At 39.6% G+C, this 17,955-nt stretch overlaps 1 protein-coding gene across 1 annotated transcript in view; it reads right to left on the bottom strand.

Annotated features, from left to right (window-relative positions):
* MCUB (mitochondrial calcium uniporter dominant negative subunit beta) overlaps positions 1-17,955 on the bottom strand; it is a 196,396-nt gene that overhangs the window by 8,649 nt on the left and 169,792 nt on the right. Inside the window, exon 5 of the mRNA XM_053703537.1 lies at positions 15,715-15,875. Coding sequence (XP_053559512.1) covers positions 15,715-15,875 — 161 coding nt within the window. The remainder of the gene's footprint in view (positions 1-15,714; positions 15,876-17,955) is intronic.

Below are 17,955 nucleotides of genomic sequence, written 5' to 3'. Positions count from 1 at the left end.
ATAGGGTCCCCAAGTAGCTCAAAAACGTATCTGAGTAAAACACTAAGGTGAGCCCGCCTGTAACGAAAGGCACAACACTCAGGCACAGTTACACCTGCAGGGAACTGTTCATGCCCTCCAGAGCCCGAAGGACCTGGGGCAATCGCGAACAAACATCTGGACTTTGCAGACGTGCAAGCGCCAAAAGTATGTAAAAGCATAAGCCTGCCACAACCTCCTGGGGAAACAATCCACCCTCCGAGGAGGGAAACACATAACTTGGGTAACCCTCATGTGTAGTAATAGAAAACGGTAGGGAACTCGCCTCCCAGAGGACAGGGCGCCCCAAGGCAAATGGCTCAGCAGTCTCTTGAATCCCCTAGCCCGAGGAACAAGGCGATCTATGATGGCCTACAGAACATTACCGACTGACCTCAATAGGGCCAATTTGCAGTCTTCACAGGACGAAGAATCTGAATCAGAATGTTGACCAATCTCAACATCAGTATCCTCCATAACTGGATCAAGGATACCCAAAAATGGACTATATATAAAACAATTTTAACGGCACCTGACACCCACAATGGTTGGGGCACTCACCACCACCTATGTACTAGACACTAGCGGACTAAAATTTTCCTTCGCCACACAGTCAGGAATGAGGAAATTGAAGACCAGAATGTAAACACACTCGGTCACAAGGTAAACCGTACAGTCCAACAAACAATGCGCCCAACCGTAAGGTCGCGTCACTTCAACAGGCCGTTATGTTCTAAGCCACGAGCCCAGTAAACACTACTCATAAGCAGATTGAATCACATAACAAACATGATTAAAATAAACCCTGTTCAATAGTCCCCCTCAGGAGATATTAACCCTTGATTCCAAGACACCTAAAGGAGTCTCACTGAGACCCTGTAGTTTTCATGTGAGTTCGCAGGAACAAATGAGTTACAGTACATTAATGAAGAAGTAAAATGAAACGATCTTACCGGAATCTATGCTGTGGAACAGGAACACAGCCCTACAAGTGTGACGCATAGTAGCCTCGCCTCCGCCATGGACTTGAGAGAAGAAAGCAGACAGCGAAGCGAAGTTCGACAACGCTGATTGCTTGAGGAGCTGTTAACATGAGTCGGGATGGTTTTCGCAGAAAGACTTTTCCTGCATCTCCGGACTCCTAACTTTCATCCAAGCTCTCACTGAGAGACTGACAGGATTACTTAAAACTCTCGACCCATGTCGAAGAGTACTACCCTCCATAAGAGACAAATTAAATTCTGACACTTCTCTGCATACCTCCTGGGACGAAAAGGCAAAGAATGACTGGGGGATGAGGGAATTGGGAGGAGTATTTAAGCCTTTGGCTGGGGTGTCTTTGCCTCCTCCTGGTGGCCAGGTTCTTATTTCCCAAAAGTAATGAATGCAGCTGTGGACTCTTTCCATTTATGAAGAAAATATACAAATAATATTCTGAAATTTAAACTCTTCCAAAATCCATTCCTTTTCTGGTCCAGAGCAATTTGGATAAAGGGTTTTGTACCTGTATATATAGACCCCCATTTATAAAGCGGTTTAATAAGCTTTGGGGCTGTTTCAGTGCTGGTTCATTCATGCGAGTCTGCAACTGAAATTTAAGAAGCAGTGTTCCAATGGTTAGATGTTGTGAACGTCAGACAACACGGGTTGATTAGTCTGGGATGACTGACAAGCCCTGCTCACGCGCAATTGGTTGCACGTGAGCAGTGAGTGGGGTAACATGCGCGCTTGCAATCTGGAATTCTGGCAGCTGATGCTGATCTGGAGGCCCTAGATGCATGCGGACAGGTTCACTTCATAAGAACCTTGTCCGTAAGGTTCTTCATAAATGGGGTCCATAGTATCATCTCTTCATTGAGCAGGTGGTGATTTCACATAGTCTTTAAAAGGACATTCCAGCCAAAACTGAAATGCACATGGGTACATTTCAGTTTTGAATAGTATTTTTGCTATATACATGTTTTAGCAAAAAACGCTTCCAGTAAAAACTATAGCTGGTTCAAAAGTGTATTTAAATATGCTCTGTGCACCAGCATTTTAAACACAGCACTTGCTCAGCTAGTCTAAGGTGCTTGTATCATCTGGTAATTACTTAATGTGTTATTTGCTGACATAATACAAGCCCCACTGGTGCTCTGAACAGCTGCAGTATTTCAAATGTCTGTGCACTGGTAATATCTTGCTATGTTTCACAAGCAAAGAAAAATTTAAAAAAAAGAAATTTTGACCGGACTGTCCCTTTAAGCAGCCATTTCTTGAAATTCCAAGTGAAAGCCTCGAACACTGACTCCTACAGTGGGGGCCTCAACCTAGCATTAGTGAAATGAGGCACCAGAGCTTCTGCACCAAACACTGCTATTAATACAGTTTGGAATGCTCAGTACTTGTGTTTTAGCACCAAAACAAAACCACATGTATTCTACCTGTGACAATGCTACTTCATAAGGAAGTTCTGCTCTCTTAAAGGGACACTGAACCCAAATTTTTTATTTCTTTATTCAGATAGAGCATGCAATTTTAACCAACTTTCTAATTTACTCCTATTACCAATTTTTCTTCATTCTCTTGGTATCTTTAATTGAAAATCAAGAATGTAAGTTTAGATGCAGGCCCATTTTTGGTAAACAACCCGGGTTGTTCTTGCTGATTGGTGGATACATTCACCCACCAATAAACAAGTGCTGTGCAGGGTCTAAACCAAAAATTGGCTGGCTCCTTAGCTTAGATGCCTTCTTTTTCAAATAAAGATAGCAAGAGAACGAAGAAAAATTGATAATCGGAGTAAATTAGAAAGTTGCTTAAAATTGCATGCTCTATCTGAATCATGAAAGAAAAATTGGGTTCAGTCTCCCTTTAACCTCTGAAATGCCACTCCTGGTTAAACTGCAGACTACAGCAGTAACTATGCTGAAAACAGCAAACATAGGCACGTAATTCTGACAGCAAATAAAAAGTACCAGATGGATTAAGTAGTCTGTTCACAGTTCTATCGGAAACCTAAGTTTGGTGAGTGTTAAGTTATTCTTGGAAGTTCTTATCATATTTTATATTCATCACCTCTTTTGGAAGCAAAATTTCATCAGGCACTGATTGGCTAGACTGCAAGTCTGTCAAAAGAACTGAAAAAAGGGGCAGTTTGCAGAGGCTTAGATACAAGATAATCACAGAGGTTAAAAGTATATTATTATAACTGTGTTGGTTATGCAAAACTGGGAAATGTGTAAAAAAAAAAGGATTATCTATCTTTTAAAACAATAAAAATTCTGGTGTAGACTGTCCCTTTAATGTTAAAAAATAAATACAAAATATATAAATTCCAGTTTATTTCCACCATCAAATTGAACGTGCTCTCTTGATATCCTTTGTGTGTAGGTTGCTTGAGCACTATATGGCAGCTATATGGCAGCAATGCTTGTAACAATGTTTTTAACAATATTATACATTGTTGATAATGCTGCTGCTATAGAGTGGTCAAGGCATGTGCAAGCTCCTGAGCATAAGTGCAAATAAACCAATGAAAATGGAAAGCTGCATATTCTTATTTATGTGCATACTTGCAGTTCATACATGTATACGAGTCTGATTGGCTGATGGCTGCCAAGTGATACAGGGGAAAGGGAAATGAATGGGGGGGGGGGGGACACAAACGTTACAATGCACCTTTATTATTTACTTGCCTGTTTCCCTGTAATTTACTGATTGCAACAAAAAATCTACGTATTGAGCTATCGGTTGTAAGAGTGAATCTCTAGAGGAAACAATTGGGCGTCCCGGGGGCTTATCTAAGCTTTTATGTATCTTCGGTATAGAGTACAGGATAGGGATCCTAGGGAAACTTGTAACCATTTGTTTACCCAGAGATTCAGTCAAATATCCTTGTGAGACACCTTAGATAAGCCCCCGGGACACCCAATTGTTTCCTCTAGAGATTCACTCTTACAACCGATAGCTCAATACGTTGATTTTTTGTTGCAACCGGTAGTACAGGACAACAGAGCTTTTTTATTGGACTCAAGTGAACTCTTAAGATTATTAAAGGAGATAAAGATCGAAGCCAATGATTTGTTAGTGGTGTTGGATGTGTATAGTCTGTACACCATAATTCCTCATCAGGCAGGCCTAGACACTATGAGGGAACAGCTGGTGGATTCTGATAAATATGTGGGCCCACCCATAGAATTTGTGGTTCAATTGGCTGAATTCTGCTTAACTAAAAATTATTTTAAATTCAAGAGATCCTTTTTTCTTCAGGTAGCGGGCACGGCGATGGGGTCGAATATGGCCCCATCGTATGCCAATTTATTTATGGCAGGTTTTGAAAATAAGTTTTTATGGTCTAAGGGTGTACCTCAGGTAATGTTCTACAGGAGGTACATCAATGACATTCTACTTATTTGGAGAGGGAGTGTTGAAAGTTTACAGTTGTGGTTTCATAAATTAAATAATACTGACACAACCGTGAGGTTTAAGACGTCGTACAGTGATAAACAAATTGAATTCTTGGACCTACTTATTGTAAAGTTTCAGATGGGACTTGAAATGACCTTGTATTCCAAACCCACATAGCGGAACTCCTTACTTATGTCTAATAGCTGATCTAATTATCTGGATGTCGTAAACTGAGCACTGGTATGTGTGCCTTAAGCTCACTTCCAAAAGTCCCCTAGCAGACTTAGAAGGTATCAGAATGAGAAAGGTGTGGAAGGGAGCACTAAAAGCTAAAAATGGTATGTACTGGCAGTTTAATACAAAAAATGACATATAAAGACAGCGATTAAGCATACAATCATACAATGAAACAATAATACAATGGCTAAAACCTACATGGATCCATGATGTATATAAAAATTAGCAGATGTTAAAAAAGGTATGTCATCGTAGGACTATACCAAAGGTGGTTACGTACAAATATTACAAACCCTATAAAAAGAGGTGAAAAAGGATAAATCAAATAGGTGAAAATTCAATCGTGAGATGTGTGTGACAATCACACTTTCAAAAGTTGAGATGAAAAAAAAAAAAAAATGTTGAAGTGTCCAAATAGATAAAGTTCAGAGTGTCCAAAGATATGGGTATCCAAATGGTAATATCCAAACACTGGTGTGTAATAGTTAATCCAAACTAGAATGTGTCATGGAAAAATACAAAACAAATTGTGTGAAACAGTGAGATGTAGCATGAATCTCCAGATGGATTTCCAAAGGGTTAACTTGAAATGCTGGATCCTATAGATGTGTATGAAAATTGAGTACAAAAAATACCAACAAAAATAAAAATAAAAATAGAATATCCTGAACCTGTGAATAAACAAGAAAAAACAATGGTGCAATAAAGTTTTTACACTTTAAAAGTAATAGAAATAAGCTCACCAGCAGTATGTCAACGCATTTCGGCCTTTCCCAGGCCTTTTTCAAGACTATACTGCTATGTCTACTGGGAGCTTATATAGGGTAACAGCCAGGGTCAATTGTGTCTGTTTTGGCGCCAAATATAACATAACGGTAAACTAGATAATGAACTCACGGGGCCATCATTTCTTTACAGAAACCAACACTACTATATGTCAAGTTTAAGTTTACAAATAATCTTGAAATACAAATCATATGTATAAGACAATAAAAAGTATCGGTGCACATCCAACCACTTAAGTCCACTTTTTCATGGCATATTTGTATATGCTTCTGTCAGTCAAATATACTTACATAGCTTCTAATAAGATTGGGATCAACATCTCACAATATTAGCAGCTTATATTTGAGCTGCAAAAACAAATATACTTCTATCTACTAAATATACTTACATAGTTCAAATAAGATTGGGATTAACAGCTAGCAAAAAATTTTGCTAGTTAAAAAACATAATTTATGCTTACCTGATAAATTTAGTTCTCTTGTAGTGTATCCAGTCCACGGATCATCCATTACTTATGGAATATATTCTCCTTCCCAACAGGAAGTTGCAAGAGTCCACCCACAGCAAAGCTGCTATATAGCTCCTCCCCTAACTGCCATATTCAGTCATTCGACCGAAAACATGCAGAGAAAGGAAAAACCATAGGGTGCAGTGGTGACTGTAGTTCAAATGAAAAAATTACCTGCCTTAAAGTGACAGGGCGGGCCGTGGACTGGATACACTACAAGAGAAATAAATTTATCAGGTAAGCATAAATTATGTTTTCTCTTGTTAAGTGTATCCAGTCCACGGATCATCCATTACTTATGGAATACCAATACCAAAGCTAAAGTACACGGATGATGGGAGGGACAAAGCAGGTACTTAAACGGAAGTTACCACTGTCTGTAAAAAAAAACCTTTCTCCCAAAAATAGCCTCCGAAGAAGCAAGGTATCAAATTTGTTAAATTTGAAAAAGTATAAAGCGCAGACCAAGACTCCGTCTTGTAAATCTGTTCAACAGAAGCCACATTTAAAAAAGGCCCAAGTGAAAACCACAGCTCTAGTAGAATGAGCTGCAATCCCTTTAGGAGGCTGCTGTCCAGCAGTCTCATAAGCTAAATGAATTATGCTTTTTAACCAAAAAGACAGAGAGGCTGCTGAAGTCTTTTGACCTCTCCTCTGTCCAGAATAGACAACACACAAGGTGAACGTTTGATGAAAACTGTAGTAACTTGTAAGTAAAACTTTAAAGCACAAACCACGTCCAATATTGTGTAATAGACGTTCCTTCTTTGAGGAAGGATTAGGATACAAGCATGGAACAACTATCTCTTGAGTGATGTTCTTGTTAGATACCACCTTAGGAAAAAACCCAGGTTGGTACGCAGGACTACCTTATCCGTACGAAGGACCAGATAAGGAGAATCACATTGTAACACAGATAACTTGGAGACTCTACGAGTCGAGGAAATAGCTACCCAAAAGGAACTTTCCAAGATAAAGATTGATATCTTATGGAACAAAAAAGGTTCAAACGGAACTTCTTGAAGAGCCTTAAGAACCAGGTTTAAGCTCCATGGTGGAGCAACAGTTTTAAACACAGGCTTGGATCTAACCAAAGCCTGGCCAAATGCCTTAACGTCTAGAATACCTGCTAGACGCTGGTGCAAAAAAATAGACAGAGTAAAAATCTGTCCCTTTTAAGGAATTAGCTGACAACCCTTTTCTCAAAAACATCTTGGAGAAAAAATAATATCCTGGGAATCCAGGCTTTACTCCATAAGTAACCCTTGAATTCATAACAATCAGATATTTACACCATATCTATGTTCAATTTTCCTAGAGACAGGCTTTCATGTCTGTATTTAAGGTATCAATGACTGACTCGGAGAAGCCATGCTTTGATAACATCAAGCGTTCAGTCTCCAGGCAGTCCATCTCAGATTGATTCTATTTAGATGGTTGAAAGGACCCTGAGGTAGAGGGACCTGTCTCAGAAGCAGAGACCGTGATGGAAAGAATGACATGTCCACCAGATCTGCATACCAGGTCCTGCGTGGCTATGCAGGCGCTGTCAAAAACACCAAAGCCCTCTCCTGCTTGGTCTTGACCTCCGGAGGAAATCCCACTCCCCCGGAAGAAAAGTCTGACGACTTAGAAAATCCACCTCCCAGTTCTCAACACCTGGGATATGGATAGCTGATAGACAAGAGTGAGTCTCTGTCCAGTGAATTATTGTAAGACTTCTAACATCACTAGGGAACTTCTGTTCCCCCTTGATGGCTGATGTAAGCCACAGTCGTGTATATTGTCCGACTGAGTATGATGTACCTCAGAGTTGCTAACTGAGGCCAAGTCTGAAGAGCATGGAATATCACTCCCAGAATAGTTATTAGAAGGAGGGTCTCCTCCTAAGTCCACTATCCCTGAGCCTTCAGGGAGTTCCAGACTGCATCCCAACCTAAAAGGCTGGCATCCATTGTAACAATTGTCCCATCTGACCTGCGGAAGGTCATACCCTTGGACAGATGGACCCGACATAGTCACCAGAGAAGAGAATCTCTGGTCTCTTGGTCCAGAATCAACAGGGGGACAAATCTGTGTAATCCCCGTTCCTCTGACTGAGCATGCATAGTTGCAGCGGTCTGAAATGTAGACGTGCCAACGGTACTATGTCCCTTGCCGCTACCTATTAAGCCGATTTCATTCGTGTACTGAGCCACCGAAGGGCGTGGATGGGATGAAAAACACGGCAGAAATTTAGAAACTTTGACAACCTGGACTCCGTCAGGTAAATTTTCATTTCTACAGAAACTATCAGAGTCCCTAGGAGGGAAACCCTTGAGATTGAGAGAACTCTTTCCTTGTTCACTTTCCACCCATGTGATCTCAGAAATGCCAGTACTACGTCCGTATGAGACTTGGCAATTTGGATGTTTGACGCCTGTATCAGGATGTCGTCTAACTAAGGGGCCACTTCTATGCCCCGCGGCCTAAGGACCGCCAAAGTGACCCCAGAACCTCCATAAAGATTCTTGGGGCTGTAGATATCCCAAAGGAAAGAGCTACAAACTGGTAATGCCTGTCTAGAAAGGCAAACCTGAAAAACGAAGGTGATCTTTATGCATCACAATGTGAGGATAAGCATCCTTCAATTCCATTGTAGTCCTATATTGACTCTCCTGGATCATAGTTAAGATGGTACGAATAGTTTCCATCTTAAATGACGGAATTCTGAGGAATTTGTTTAAGATCTTTAGATCCAAAATAGGTCTGAAGGTTCCCTCACCTTGGGAACCACAAACAGATTTGAGTAAAAACTCTGTCCCTGTTCCTCTCTTGGAACTGGATGGATCTCGTACACAATGTAAGAATGCCTCCTTCTTTATCTGGTTTGCAGATAATTGTGAAAGGCGGAATCTCCCCTTTTTTTGGGGGGGAATCTTTGAAATCCAGAAGATATCTCTGGGATATAAATTCCAATGCCTAGGGATCCTGGGCATCTCTTGCCCACGCCCGGGCGAAGAATGAAAGTCTGCCCCCTATAGGATCCGTTACCGGATAGGGGTCCGTTCCTTCATGCTGCCTTAGAGGCAGCAGCAGGCTCCTTGGCCTGCTTATCTTTGTTCCAGGTCCAATTGTCTCCAGACCGCCTTGGACTGAGCAAAAATTCCCTCTTGTTTTGCCTTAGAGGAAGTGGATGCCACACCTGCCCTGAAGTTTAAAAAGGCACGAAAATTAGACCTTTTTTGGCGCTTGATTCCTATCCTGAGGAAGGGCATGACCTTTTCCTCCAGTGATATAAGCAATAATCTCCTTCAAACCAGGCCCGAATAGGGTCTGCCCCTTGAAGGGAAGTTAAGTAGCTTATTTATTAAAGTCACGACAGCTGACCATGATATAAGCCATAGCGCTCTGCGCGCCAGTATAGTAAAAAACAGAATTCTTAGCCGTTAGTCTAGTCAAATGAACAAAGGCATCATAAAACAAAGGAATTGGCTAGCATAAGCTTGTCAAATATGTTCATCCAATGGAGTCGCTAACTGTAAAGCCTCATCAAGAGACTCAACCCAGAACGCTGCAGCAGCAGTGACAGAAGCAATGTATGCAAGGGGCTGCAGGATAAAACCCTTTTGAATAAACATTTTTTATCCATTGGATCTAAAAAGCACAACTGTCCTCGCCAGAGGTAGTGGTACGCTTAGCTAGAGTAGAAACTCTTCTCTCCACCTTAGGAACTGTCTGCCAGAAGTCCCGTGGTGGTAACTATTAGAAAACATTCTTCTAAAAAATAGGAGGGGAAGAGAACAGCACACCTGGTCTATCCCATTCCTTATTAAAAAAAAATTTTTTAGTAAACCTCTTTAGGTATTGGAAAAACATCAGTACACACCGGCACTGCATATTATTTATCCAGTCTACACAATTTCTCTGGCCCTGCGATTGTACACATTCATTCAGAGCAGCCAAAGCCTCCCTGAGCAACAAGTGGAGGTTCTCAAGCATAAATTTTAAATGTAGAAATATCAGAATCAGGTTAAATCATACATGGTTCTTAAAGCGTCTGTATGCTCTGTATCTACCCCCAGAGCTAACTGCTTTCCTTTAATTTCAGGTAGTCTGACTAATACTGCTGCCAGAATATTATTCACCACCTTTGCCATGTCTTGTAAAATAAACGCTATGGGCGCCCTTGATGTACTTGGCGCCATTTGAGCGTGAGTCCCTGAAGCGGGAGTCGAAGGGTCTGACACGTGGGGAGAGTTAGTCGGCATAACTTTCCCCTCGACAGAATCCCCTGGTAAAGAAACGCTATGGGTGCCCATGATGTACTTGGCGCCATTTGAGCGGGAGTCCCTAAAGCGGGAGTCAAAAGGTCTGACACGTGGGGAGAGTTAGTCGGCATAACTACCCCCACGACAGAATCCTCTGGTGATAATGTTTTTAAAGACAAAAAATGATCTTTATTGTTTAACATGAAATCAGTACATCAGGTACACATTCTAAGATGGGGTTCCACCATGGCCTTAAAACATAATGAACACAGAGCTTCCTCTATGTCAGACATGTTAGAACAGACTAATAATGAGACTAATAAGCTTGGAAAACACTTTAAATCAAGTTAACAAGCAGATATATAAAACGTTACTGTGCCTTTAAGAGAAACAAATTTAAAAAACAGTGAAAAAAGGCAGTAAAACAAACGAAATTTTTACAGTACATGTAATAAGGTAACAGAGCATTGCACCCACTTGCAAATGGATGATTAACCCCTTAATGCAAAAAACAGATAAAAAAAAAAACCACATAGACGTTTTTTAAAAACAGACACAACAAAACTGCCACAGCAGAGCTGTGGATTACCTTCCCTAAAAACGATTTTGGAAGTCTTTTTAGCCCTTTAGAAATGTCCTGTAGTATTCATGGGACTGCTGAGGGAATCTGGATAATTAATTTTATAATTTTAACTGCGCAAAAAAGCGCTAAATTAGGCCCCTCCCACTCATATTACAACAGTGGGAAGCTTCAGTTAACTGTTTCTATGCAAAATTTAAGCCAGCCATGTGGAAAAAACTTAGACCCCAATAAGTTTTATCACCAAACATATGTTAAAAAACGATTAAACATGCCAGCAAACGTTTTAAAACACATTTTTACAAGAGTATGTATCTCTATTAATAAGCCTGATACCAGTCGCTTTTACTGCATTTAAGGCTATACCAACATTACAGTGTTATCACCAATGTACGTTAAAAAACGATTAAACATGCCAGCAAACGTTTTAAAACACATTTTTATAAGAGTATGTATCTCTATTAATAAGCCTGATACCAGTCGCTATCGCTGCATTTAAGGCTTTACTTACATTACTTCGGTGGGTGGACTCTTGCAACTTCCTGTTGGAAAGGAGAATATATTCCATAAGTAATGGATGATCCGTGGACTGGATACACTTAACAAGAGAAATGCCTTTAAATTTAAATAAAAACTTCTGTCTGCTAAATATACTTACATAGTTCAAATAAGATTGGGATAAACATCTCACAATAATATTGACTTATATTTATGCTGCAAAAAATTGCCTGTTTAAATTTAAATAAAATAGGGATCTTAGTCACACAATATGATCATATTCTGCTAAGCCAGTCACCATTTACAAGGTGTCCCCATATTAGACTGGTCCTAACTAACCAGTTTCCACACTGCAGCAAGTCATGTCTACACAGTGTGAAGCTTTCTAGCTTATTAAGTACATCACAATTTATCTGGAACACACCTGGGCTCGGTGGCGTGCATTAACCAAAGGGGAGGGATTTGGTCAGCTCCCTATTCAAAGATACAACAAAGGTTTTTTTTGGTTAAGCACGCCACAAAAAAAGGACTGTTTTATCTTAGCACACATATTGTGGGAGTGCTACCGAAGTGACCAAAACAATTACAAGACAATATAAGCCAATATTATTGTGAGATGTTGATCCCAATCTTATTAGAAGCTATGTAAGTATATTTGACTGACAGAAGCATATACAAATATGCCATGAAAAAGTGGACTTATGTGGTTGGATGTGCACCGATACTTTTTATTGTCTTGTAATTGTTTTGGTCACTTCGGTAGCACTCCCACAATATGTGTGCTAAGATAAAAGAGTCCTTTTTTTGTGGTGTGCTTAACCAAAAAAACCCTTTGTTAAATCATATGTATAACACATTAGTCATCTCTAAGAGTAAAAAATTGCTGATTAAGAAAAACTCCCAGAATACAACAGCACCAACAGGAAGGGGCGTTCCTAACAAATTTGGCGCCAAAACAGACACAATTGACCCTGGCTGTTACCCTATATAAGCTCCCAGTAGACACATTGCAGTATAGTCTTGAAAAAGGCCTGGGAAAGGCCGAAACGCGTTGATATACTACTAGTGAGCTTATTTCTATTACTTTTAAAGTGTAAAAACTTTATTGCACCATTGTTTTTTCTTGTTTATTCACAGGTTCAGGATATTCTATTTTTGCTTTTTCTATTTTTATTGGTATTTGTTGTACTCAATTTTCATACACATCTATAGGATCCAGCATTTCAAGTTAACCCTTTGGAAATCCATCTGGAGATTCATGCTACATCTCACTGTTTCACACAATTTTTATTGTATTTTTCCATGACACATTCAAGGTTGGATTGACTATTACACACCAGTGTTTGGATATTACCATTTGGATACACATATCTTTGGACACTCTGAACTTTATCTATTTGGACACTTCAACATTTTTATTTATTTTTTTTCTCATCTCAAGTTTTGAAATTGTGATTGTCACACACATCTTACAATTGAATATTCACCTATTTGATTTATCCTTTTTCACCTCTTTGTAGGGTTTGTAATATTTGTACGTAACCACCTTTGGTATAGTCCTACGATGACATACCTTTTTTAACTTGTACTAATTTTTATATACATCATGGATCCATGTAGGTTTTAGCCATTGTATTATTGTTTCATTGAATCATTGTATGCTTAATCGATGTCTTTATATGTCATTTTTTGTATTAAACTGTCAGTACATACCATTTTTAGCCTTTTTATTTTTTAGTGCTCCCTTCCACACCTTTCTCATTTTGATACTTTCTCATTATGTCTAATAGCTGCCATCCCCCATCCCTGGTTAGAGGTATTATAAAATCACAATTCATCAGAGCGATAAGGAATAATTCTAGCAGAGAGAAAGGGGGAGTCACAAGTGCTATAGATGCAAAATAGATTAATGAAGAGGGGATACTCACCGACTGTTCTGGACACAGTGAAGGAACAAGTTAAAGATGTCACACAAGAGACACTATTGCAAAAGAGAATAAGACTACAAAACATTGAGAACAACATCATCTTTACCACTACTTTTGCCCCCCAACACGTCCAAGGTTGGACAATCCATGAAAGAAAACTGGCACATCCTACTCTCGGATCCTAAGCTAAAATTTGCAAAGAACACTAACCCCATAGTAGGCAACAGATGCAATACTAATCTCAGGGACCTTCTAGTCATTTCAGATCCCATAAAGTGTTACTCAGATGATGATATGAAGGTAACACGGAAGGGCTGCTTCCGGTGCCCTAATTGCACAACCTGCGATGGAATGATAGCTACAAAAAAATGTAACCATCCACATGCTAATCGGAAGTACACCATCAATCACTCCATAACGTGCACCACTACCAACGTTGTCTATATGTTAATATGCCAATGTGGTTTGCACTACGTTGGGAAGACCCAGGGGACGATCAGAGAAAGAATGGCCAACCATTGAATGGCTATAAGGCAGGCCATAAAGAAAGGAGAATCCGAGCAACCGGTGGCACGCCACTGGTTTGTGGCCAAACATCCTGTATCTTCAATCATTGTGATTCTTATTGATCATATCCCTAAACTATCACGAGGTGGAGACAGAAATAAGCTGCTTCTCAAAAGGGAGGCGGAATGGATGTACAGGCTGGATACCATAAATCCTAAGGGACTGAGCTCTGTGCCTGAATTTGGTGCATTAACTTAACCCCATTAAGGACCAGCGACGTACCCTGTATGTCACTGGCCTTTTTTTGGGACTTGATTGTTTTATAGCGCGGTCTTGCCACCAGCGTTGAGACTGCTCTATTCCACAAAGCCTGCTGGAGGGAGGGTATTAATAGCGTCTTCTTGCTAGACTTGTGCTATTATGTCCTGAAAAAACCCTTAATGAACAGTCACATACAGGGTACATTGTGGTCATTAAGGGGTTAAAATATCCTTGTAATGTGTCACTGGATGGTTGTGGATGGGGACTAACTGGGGGTGTTCCTCTTGCCTTTGGACGATGGATACACCACCAGCCATTGTCTATGGTATTGGTGATGACGCAGATTAGAGATAATTTGCACTATCGCCACGGTACCCCCTAGACCAGTATTAAGTTCCCTCACCCTTATAGGTGACTCTAACACGACAGTGAAATGGTATTACAAGGTATGCACCATTACCAATAAAATTGCTATAATGATGGGTGTTAATGTGACATATTGATTACTATCTGTAACAAAGAATGATGTATATATACAGTATATAGACATGCACTAAACCCCCTCTTGTAAGAAGAATTATATACGTGGATTAAGAGATGTAACCCTACTGCCGATCCTCTGAGCATTAACTTACTGTTGTATTGTCCATTTTTTTGACATGTTAAAATGGTTGACCACGAAATGTTTGTTGGTAAATTCTTACTGCCTGTTCTATTTGTCGTCTGACATTGCTATGGTTTCGGCTTACTTGTCATGTAAACATCGACAACATATTGCACGTGTGATATTGTAAATATTTGTCACGGAAGCAACCGGATGTGACGCAACTTCCGGCATAAGTATAAGTAAACACGTATAGTGAAGCACTGCACACACTATGCGTCATATAAGAAATATATGGAACAAGGTACATTGTAAATTGTGCTTTAACATACAATGTAGAACTAGGTTTATTAATGGTGAGTTTTTTTTAATACACGGGGCCACTGGAGACACTAGTGATCCCCTTTTTGTTCACAATTGTTGTACGTATAAAGATTATTATAACCCGGAAGTGGATGTTGTAAACTTCCAGGGTCACATTAACCTAAACCGGAAATGTCAGTTTGGTGCCTTTTTTGACAGGAAGGAGGTACCTGTTTGTGTTTCACTCTATTTAAGCACGGTTTGTGTGTGTTATTTGTGTTCTGAAGAAGGGACGTTTTGTTCCCCGAAACGTCAATAAATTTGACTGATTGCTTTGAAGAAAACCTGGTTTGCCTCTGACTTTGTTGAAGCTTGCTGTATGTACACAGAGGAACCGGGTGGTTGACCCCAGGAGGGTGGATTCACATCTTGGATTGTTTTTATATATAGATATACATATACATACACACCGGTATATATCAAAAGAAAAGAAGTTTATAGAAAAAGGAGAAAAATACCGAAAGAAGAGGTATAAGGATGCCCTTATACCTCTTCTTTCGGTCTTTTCCTCCCTTTTCCATAAACTTCTTTTATTTTGATTTTTTATTTACATGATTGATGCCCCCTGGGTTACACCAACTTTTAGCTATCCAAGGTGTTCCAATTTAATATTATTATATATTTCCAAACTATATAAAAATCTTGGTCTAAGAAAAATGAGAACTTGCTTTCTACAGATCTTCTGTAATTTGCTTTGAATATTCCACTTATAGCTGGGAACAAATAGTGGATAGGTGAAATGAATTTGTAAATACCACTAATCACTACTGAAATAGTTTCCTGACCTGCTCTAGTGGTTGCAGCTGTTCTTTCAGTGTGTCAAGCCTTTGCAGCAATTCCTGCTCCTTCTTCAGCTGATGTTCTTCCAAGTGCAAGGCTGCGTAGAGACTGTGAATCAGGGATTTAATTTCATCCATTTCACTAGCTTTCTCTGGGCTGGCTTTAACTGAAGGAGACAGGGATGAATAGAAATAAACAAGAATTATAAAAATGTACACATACAGAATTCAAATTACATTGTATTCTTTTATTACAGAACAGCTGTTTGAAAATGCATGAACAGATTTAAAATGTTAAAGGGACAGTCAACACTAAAATTGTTATTGTTTAAAATGATAGATAATGTCTTTACTACCCCTTCCTCAGCTTTGCACAACCAACATTATTACAGTAATATACTTTATAACATTTAAACCTCTAAATTTCTGCTTGTTTCAAAGCCACTACAGACATCCTCTTATCACATGCTTTTTTATTTGCTTTTCAAAACAGGAGACTGCTAGTTCATGTTGGCCATTTAGATAAACATAGTGCTCATGCCCATTGAGTTAAAAGTCAGCACAACACAGCACTAATTGGCTAAAATGAAAGTCAATCTATACTATAATAGCGCTTGTAACACGTCCGTCGCTGTCAAGAGTTGCGCACGCATCCTCGCGAACCTGCATCCAGGTGGATTACGAAAATGGCAGGGTGGTAAAATAATGGATGCGCGTAGGCAAACAAAGGCTTAAAATAAAACACGCAACAGCCCGCATGAAATAACTAAAAAACACATAACCACCCGCAAGAAATAAGAAAAAAACCTAACTGCCCGCACAAAGTATAACAAAAAAAAACTAACCTCCCGCACAAAGTATTAACACCCAAACCGCAAAATAATAATGTAATTAACCCCTAATCCGCAAATATCATAATTAAAATATTAACCCCTAAACTGCCAACCACCTACATTGCAATAAACCTAATTAACCTATTAACCCCATAAACCGCCAAACCCCCACATGGCAATAAAACTAATAAACCTATTAACCCCTAAACTTACAAACCCCCACATGGCAATAAACCTAATAAACCTTTTTAACCCCTAAACCGACAAATCTCCACATGACAATAAACCTAATAAACCTTTTAACCCCTAAACCGACAAACCCCCACATGGCAAAAAACCTAATTAACCAATTAACCCCTAAACCACAAAAAAACCCACACAGCCAATAGGATAAGACCACAAAAAAACCCACAAAAAAACCCACACAGCCAATAGGATAAGAGCTACAGAAATCTTATTGGCTGATTTGAACAGCCAATAGGATTTCAGTAGCTCTAATCCTATTGGCTGATTTAAAAATTTTAGCCAAATTGAATGCAAGGTACCCCAAATTTATTGTGGTACCTTGCATTCAATATTCAGTGTACGCCGGAGATCGGATGAAAAGGAGCCTCCACGCCGCTGAGGTTCGCCGCGGCTGAAGACCTCCTGCTGAGGACTGCTGCTGAGGACCGCCACTCTGGATCCGCGCATCGGGGAAGACGGCTCTGCACCTCCTCTCCACGCCACCTTCAAACAGGATGAAGACAGAAAATGGAGCCGCTTGGAAGAAGACCTTATCCGCCGGACTTCAGGAACGGCGAGTAACTATTTGGGGCTTAGTTTTAGGCTTATTATTATTATTTTATGATTAGGGATTTAATGGGCTGTAAAAGAGCTGTTTGCCATTTTAAGGGCAGTAAAAGAACGGAATGCTCTTTTAAGGGCAATGCTATACAAATGCCCCTTTAGGGGCAATGGGTAGTTTAGATTTTTTTATTTTGGGGGGGGTTGGTTGGGTGGGGGGGTTTTACCGTTAGGGGTAATTGGTAATTTTTTTAAGAAAAAGAGCTGTTTAACTTAGGGCAATGCCCTACAAACTCCCTTTTAAGGGCTATTGGTAGTTTAGTATTAGACTAGGGGGCATTTTTATTTTGGGGGCTATTTTTTATTTTTATAGGGGGTATTAGTTTAGGTTTAAATTTTTTATTTTGGATAGATTTGTTTATTTTTTTCTGTAATTTTAATTTTTTTTATTTTTAGTAAAATTAGCTTGGGGGTTTGCATTTTTTAAACATAGACTGCCCTCTGGGAAGGCTTATCACCTAGTAAATAATAAATAAAAAGTCATGTGATCAGGGGGCTGTCAGAAGATGCTTAGATACAAGGTAATCACAGAGGTAAAAAGTATATTAATATAACTGTGTTGGTTATG

The sequence above is a fragment of the Bombina bombina genome, chromosome 2 (assembly GCF_027579735.1).
Source record: "Bombina bombina isolate aBomBom1 chromosome 2, aBomBom1.pri, whole genome shotgun sequence".
Taxonomy (NCBI): Eukaryota; Metazoa; Chordata; class Amphibia; order Anura; family Bombinatoridae; genus Bombina; species Bombina bombina.
This window is presented reverse-complemented; position numbering and strand designations above follow the sequence as displayed.